General features: G+C 44.2%; 1 protein-coding gene across 1 annotated transcript in view; it reads left to right on the top strand.

The window, feature by feature from the left end:
- LOC143127170 (neurexin-2-like) overlaps positions 1–7,500 on the top strand; it is a 688,425-nt gene that overhangs the window by 578,759 nt on the left and 102,166 nt on the right. The window contains exon 18 of the mRNA XM_076288483.1: positions 3,340–3,521. Within this exon, the coding sequence (XP_076144598.1) occupies positions 3,340–3,521 (182 nt within the window). The remainder of the gene's footprint in view (positions 1–3,339; positions 3,522–7,500) is intronic.

Here is a 7,500-nt window from a genome sequence, read left to right as displayed (position 1 = left end):
AACATTATGTCTATGGTTTGGAATTGGCCATGGCCGTCGTAGCCCCTTGAGTTGGCCGTGACGCCCCTTTGAAAATCAGAGGTTTACAGGCCACGGTGGCCTTGGTGCCCCCTTCTTTAAATATTCTGCTTTGCGTCCTACTAATAGCGATATATATTTAGCCTATGGCCAAATTACGCAGTGGAGAAAGTGACAGCGCAAGAAAGTGCGTCCAAATTAACCCATTCTTCTCAGTTGAACTACTCGCGAAGTAGCCTACTTATCACACAGACATCACAAGTATCACATGAAAGAGCTTTTTCTCAGCTTTTAAACGATGTTAGCCGCTATTTGCTGTGGTGAACGGTTCGCGAGAAAAGTAAATAATATCATTCAATCATAAATTCTACTGAAGGTTTTGCGTCCATCTCCCTACCCATTCATCTCGGTGGAATACTTCAGAACCCTTCGTTTAACATATGACAAACCATATATCAGAATAAACAGCAGACCTTACCGAACAGAAAGGTATGAATCAGTCCCCTGTACAGTTAGCCGTTCCAGACTAATCCCGTTTTGAATTTGCAGTAAATTTCAACATACATGGATGTCTCCAAATTTGGGATTTAAGTTTTACACTGTGTTTAAATTGTTCCACATTATTTCATAACGGGCCAAATACAAAACAAATATTACAAATGTCGCCTAGATATCGGTAAATCAGAGGACAGCTGACTGTAAGAGTTTGTGAAAGTAGCCTTAATGATCACAAAATGCTAAGCATGCATCTAGGCTATTTGAGTTTCTTAAAGCTGAGCTGTGCTTAAATTGTTCAATACATGATTTCATAACAGGCCAAATATAAAATAAATGTTAAATATAGCCTAGATATCTGAAAATATTAGATGATCAGATGATTTACAGTTATATGTAATATGTCATGTTTTATGTTTTTGTATACAGTGATGCAGGTCTACTGTAGTGAATACAACTTTGATCATTTTTATAGCCTACTACTGTATAGTTAACTTTGACCTTGGTGCCCTGACATGTGGCCTTTGTGCACCCCACCAAATATGCCCAACTGAAGGCCAAGTGGCCTTGCCCCTAAAATGGTGAAATTCCAAGCCTAATTGTGGGTATGGCCCGTTATGTACTTCACCTCAAGCCTGAAGTATTTTTTGTAGCTCAAACAAATGTTTTCAAAATTGTGCAGTATAGTTGCTTGCCACATTGTAATTGACTCATATTTGTGCATTCATTCAATTAAGGTGATTGAGTTTTAGTTAAAGAAACAGTTCATGAAGCATCCTACAAATGCAGGCTCATTTATGTGTGATGTTACCTAAATTAGTTTTGAGGAAAAATAACCCACATATCGACATCGGTATCGGCTGATATCGGAATCGAAATTTGAGAGTTGGACAATATCGGCATATCGGATATCGGCAAAAAAGCCAATATCGGACATCCCTAATTGTATTCTGATAACAGACAAGTTTGTATTCTGATAACAGACACATTCATATTCTGATAACAGACACATTAGTATTATGTTTACAGGCAAGTTTGTATCCTGATAACAGGCAAGTTTGTATCCTGATAACAGTCAGACACGTTTGCATTCTTCTAACGGACACGCTCATATTCTGATGACACACACGTTTGTATTCTGTTAATTATGAAATATGTGTTAACAAAATGGCAAAACTCTGTACAGTATTGGAGTCGTGTAGCTGTAACACTGTAATGTAACTCATCTAATGGCTGTTGGGATGTAGGGATTGTAATCTGGTTTGGAGTCACACTCATGTCTAAAACTTGCACGCACGCACACACACACACACACACGCACACACAGATGCTAGGTTTGATTTCCTTTCAGGCACGCTCTTCTCGTTTTCTTGTTTATGCAGACAGAAAAAATCTAATAGCAGGTATCTGGAGACCCACTTCAAGCCCTCTCCTCCTCTCCTCTCCTCTCCTCCCCTCCCCTCTCCTCTCCCCTCCATTCCTCTCCTCTCCCCTCCATTCCTCTCCTCATCTCTTCTCCTCCCCTCTCCTCATTTCTCTCATCTCTCCTCATCTCCTCCCCTCCCCTCTCCTCATCTCTCCTCATCTCTTCTCCTCCCCTCTCCTCATTTCTCTCATCTCTCCTCATCTCCTCCCCTCCCCTCTCCTCATCTCTCCTCATCTCTTCTCCTACCCTCTCCTCATTTCTCTCATCTCTCCTCATCTCCTCCCCTCCCCTCTCCTCATCTCTCCTCATCTCTTCTCCTACCCTCTCCTCATTTCTCTCATCTCTCCTCATCTCTTCTCCTCCCCTCTCCTCATCTCTTCTCCTCTGCTCACTTCTCTTCTCTTCTCCATTCACAGGGCAGCCATTTTGAATGTTCTTTTTTATTCCACATGAAAACAGAGCAGAACATGACGGAGCAGCATGCTCCAACACTCGAGTGGTTCCTGCTTTTTTCTTTGTGTGTGTGCGTGTGTGTGTGTGTGTGTGTGTGTGTGTGTGTGTGTGTGTGTGTGTGTGTGTGCGCGTGTGTGCGTGTGTGTGTATGCCTGTCGTGATAATTACTCAGCCTAGAAATAACACAGGCAGCAGCACAACAACAACAATGCGCAAAATCATTTTGCCTGCGGGGGAAGGAGACAAATTGAATCAGAGACACAAGACTGAGGGTCTATATGAAATCATTACCCAAAGACAATTGACAAAGGGCATTTGGGTGTAGTGGCAATCACCAGGACGCAGATGAAACATGGCATCACTACTCCACACCGCTGGGCTCCGGCTTCTGCGTTTACGTCCAATAAAACAATGACATGAACACACGCACACACACACACTAACACACACAAATGCACACACACACTGCTCTTGGCCTATTATAATGTCTGTCTGCCTGCTTGCCTGCCTGCCACTACTATTGTTATTCTTTAATCATGTTTTCCGTTTGTTTTTCATTATCTGATGTTTATTCTTCATTGTGTGTTGTGCTTCTTTTCTCTTTGATATTTTCACAAACAAAGAACTCTGATGCTGCAGTAAGATCAAGCCAGTGCTGGTGTTGTCAGTAGTACTTATGAAGCTGGGTAGTAGCCATGTACCGTATGTATGTGTGTGTGTCAGTAGTACTTATGAAGCCATGTACCCGTATGTGTGTGTCCTATCTCTCTCTCTCTCTCTCTCTCTCTCTCTCTCTCTCAATGTGTACTGATGTGAAGGATGTGATATCAGGGTTCCATTAACAAGTGTAAACCTCTCTCATTTTTTCTCCCCCCCCCCCCCTCTCTCTCTCTCTCTCTCTCTCTCTCTCTACCTCTCCCCTCCTCCTGTCGTTCTTTCCCGTCTAGCTGGGACGACCTACATCTTCGGCAGGGGAGGAGCCCTCATCACGTACACCTGGCCACCCAACGACCGGCCAAGCACCAGGGCGGACCGGCTGGCCGTGGGCTTCAGCACGCAGCTCAAGGACGCCGTGCTGGTCAGGGTGGAGAGCGCGCAGGGACTCGGGGACTACCTGGAGGTCCACATAGTAAGGACACGCTTTCAGCTCTAAATAGGGGTGCTGTTGGGGAGTAAGGACACGCTTTCAGCTCTAAATAGGGGTGCTGTTGGGGAGTAAGGACACGCTTTAAGCCCTTAATAGGAGTGCTGTTTTGTGGGGACACTACCTGGAGGTCCACATAGTAAGGACTATATTGGCTTTGAGCCCTTACTAAGGGTATCTGGGCATCTGAGGCATTGGGGGGTATCTGAAGAGGGGTCTGTCCCTGTGGTGTTGGAAGAAGGAGGTTCTTGGGGTCTCCGTGTAGTAAGGAGCCATGTTACTAGGGAGTGGAAAGGAAGGGTATCTTTGGGGTGTACAGTAGGGACTGAAAGGAAGGGTATCTTTGGGGTGTAGAGACTGAAAGGAAGGGTATCTTTGGGGTGTACAGTAGGGACTGAAAGGAAGGGTATCTTTGGGGTGTACAGTAGGGACTGAAAGACTAGCTGTAGGTTCACATCGTAGGGAGCAGCTGTACCAAAGATCCTTGATTACTAGCAAGATAAAGCAACGTAATTCCAGAAAGACATAATGACCAATTTATTGGTAAAATTCCACAAGTCTCCATTGACATTAGTGCCGCGAGGGTTTACTCTGGTCTGCATTAAGGGGGATTTTCTCCCCTCCCCCTTGCAATAATCGAACGCGGAAATTGTCGAACGTTTGCGCCTCTCGCTCCGCTTTAACCCTCTCTGGCTGTACTCCCCGCGGTGTTGGGACAAGGAGGCTCTTGGGGGGGTTCTAGCTGAACTAGCTGAATGTCCACAGAGGAAAACAGTAACACTCTGTCCAGAAAACACTCTGGTCCATGACTTTGGAGTTGGTGGAAACAGACACTCTGTTCCTTTGGAGGTGGTAGAAGGGGTATGGTAGTAAGGAAGCGTTGAATTTTTTCTTGATATTCTAGGGATGTTTGGAACAAGTCCTTTTAGATAAGGTTTAAGGTGTATCTTTAGGGACGGAAACTAGGGGTGTTTTTGGAACAAGTCCTTTTAGATAAGGTTTAAGGTGTATCTTTAGGGACGGAAAGATTCACCACCTGGAGGTTCTATCTATCTATCTATCTATCTATCTATCTATCTATCTATCTATTTATGGATGCAGTGTGAGGAGTTGAATTGTTTGTAAGTAAACATGCACCTGTAGGTATGATGATTTTTTTCTCAAGACTCCGATGGCACAAAGGTTGTTATTTACTTTGTGGGGTCTTACAGTATAAGTATAGTATAAGTATATATACTTTTTTGATCCCGTGAGGGAAATTTGGTCTGCATTTAACCCAATCGGTGAATTAGTAAAACACAAACAGCACACAGTGAGGTGAAGCACACACTAATCCCAGCGCAGTGAGCTGCCTGCATCAACAGCGGCGCTCGGGGAGCAGTGAGGGGTTAGGTGCCTTGCTCAAGGGCACTTCAGCCATGGCCCACTGGTCGGGGCTCAAACCGGCAACCCTCCGGTTACAAGTCCAGAGTGCTAACCAGTAGGCCACGGCAACCCTCCGGTTACAAGTCCAGAGTGCTAACCAGTAGGCAACGGCAACCCTCCGGTTACAAGTCCAGAGTGCTAACCAGTAGGCCACGGCAACCCTCCGGTTACAAGTCCAGAGTGCTAACCAGTAGGCCACGGCAACCCTCCGGTTACAAGTCCAGAGTGCTAACCAGTAGGCCACGGCTGCCCCTAAGAGAAAGAGTAAGAGAGCTGCGGTCCGTTTGAGAGGAAAGGTATTGATGTGAAGAGATGTGAAGAGATGTGCATGAAGAGATGTGAAGAGATGTGAAGAGATGTGCATGAAGAGATGTGAAGAGATGTGAAGAGATGTGCATGAAGAGATGTGAAGAGATGTGAAGAGATGTGCATGAAGAGATGTGTATGAAGAGATGTGAAGAGATGTGCATGAAGAGATGTGAAGAGATGTGCATGAAGAGATGTGTAGAGATGTGAAGAGATGTGATGAGATGTGTATGAAGAGATGTGAAGAGATGTGAAGAGATGTGTATGAAGAGATGTGAAGAGATGTGAAGAGCAGGGTTTCCGTTGTCCGGTAATTACCGGACATTGGGCGAAAAAAAAAATGAAATGTCCGAAAAAATTTAATCTCTCCGGTCAAATTGTCCGATTGAAATTGGCTAATGATCCCGTCCCCTAACGCAATCTGAATTTGAGAATAAGCCATAATACGTAAGCCTATATTATGCGTCCTCTGGCTATGTTTTTAAATGAACAGGCTCTACCGTTTGAAAAGTAAGCTATTAAACAACACGCATAGCCTAGGCTATGCTGCATTTCAAATAGGAAGCGCGCGCTTAAAACGTCCATGTTAAACAACGAACAGTGAGGCGGTTCAAACATGGCCAGGCCCAGGCAGACTAGCCTTAAAAGTTTTTTCAGAGGCCAGACGCGGATGATGATAAATTGGTAACGTCTAAAGCCTCAGATGTCCGGTCAACTCCAACACCACCAGATAAAAAGCAGAAGTGTCGGGCGTATCTGTCGGAATCAGTGACATTGGAAGTGGAGTTGCGGGGGATGCGGCCGCTCCAAGACACTGTCATTCTCCGTGTACACTGTCACTGGACATGCAAAGTGTTCTTAGCCCAAAGCATACAGTAGGCCTATGCGTTCTCTGTCTATGATCTAGGGCCTCCTCGACGAGGAGATTAGGCTACTGGTCCGCGAATAATTTCTGCCACAATTAAACGGTATCATTGAACCGTGGCCGAAAGAAAAATAAACTAAACATTTCCCAGAATAGGAAACATTTCCTAATTTATTGTTATCAAATAGAGGCATAGCATTAGGGGGTAGTGGTGTGAGCGCTCATTCTTGTATGTGCGCATCTGTGTAAGTTACTGTAAACAGTCACCACTGGAGATAACGTAGCAGCAACAAACAACGTAGCCTTTTTAAAACAACGAACGAAGCGGACTCTTGCTATCCATGAAAAGATACTGGCTAGATCTTGTTCGGTAGGTTTATGTTAGGCTAATGAACATGTTGCATTCTATACAGCTTGATTATAGCCTGTCTCCAATTTTCCCTTAATTTGACTAATTAAGAAGCGATAATATATTTGACCGGCATATCATCAAAATGTCCGGAAAACGAAACCTCTGCCGGTCACTTTGACCGGCACCATTTTTTTCTACCGGAAACTCTGGTGAAGAGATGTGTATGAAGAGATGTGAAGAGATGTGTATGAAGAGATGTGAAGAGATGTGTATGAAGAGATGTGAAGAGATGTGTAGAGATGTGAAGAGATGTGTATGAAGATGTGTAGAGATGTGAAGAGATGTGTAGAGATGTAAAGAGATGTGTATGAAGAGATGTGAAGACATGTGAAGACATGTGTATGAAGAGATGTGAAGAGATGTGAAGAGATGTGTATGAAGATGTTAAGATATGTGTAGAGATGTGAAGAGATGTGTATGAAGAGATGTGAAGAGATGTGTATGAAGAGATGTGAAGAGATGTGAAGATATGTGTATGAAGAGATGTGCAGAGATTTGCAGAGATGTGAAGATGTTTATGAAGATGTGAAGAGATGTGAAGAGATGTGTTTGAAGGTGTTTCAGCTTCTGAAGCCCATAATTGAGGTCTGCGGGTACTGTGCTGCATGGATCTTTATTTTAGTTGTTTGAGAAAAAGTATGTGTGGGTGTGTAGGTGTGCATGAGTATGCAAGTGTGTGTGTGTGTGTGTGAGAGGAGGTGTATGATGCTTCAGCACATACTGCAAAGTTGGCCTACTGGAGTGATTTAAACCAAGTGAGAAATCAGTCTGAAATTTCTGTGACAAGATGATGGATCACATTTGAACTGCGCCAAGGAGACAGTGCTCCAGCCGAGAGTGTTTAAAACACACCTACACACACACACACACACACAGACACACACACACACACAAGCGTCCGTGTTGAAAGGGAACCTGTTTGTTTTCTGCTATTTTCCGGCTCTTAATTGGGATTG

Source organism: Alosa pseudoharengus, unplaced genomic scaffold (assembly GCF_046254945.1).
Source record: "Alosa pseudoharengus isolate Yale_2024_CS ecotype anadromous, Long Island Sound unplaced genomic scaffold, YU_APseudo_1.1 YU_APseudo_1.1_scf_17, whole genome shotgun sequence".
Lineage (NCBI taxonomy): Eukaryota > Metazoa > Chordata > Actinopteri > Clupeiformes > Clupeidae > Alosa > Alosa pseudoharengus.
Note: the sequence above shows the minus strand (reverse complement) of the source record. Positions and strands in the feature narration are given on the sequence as shown.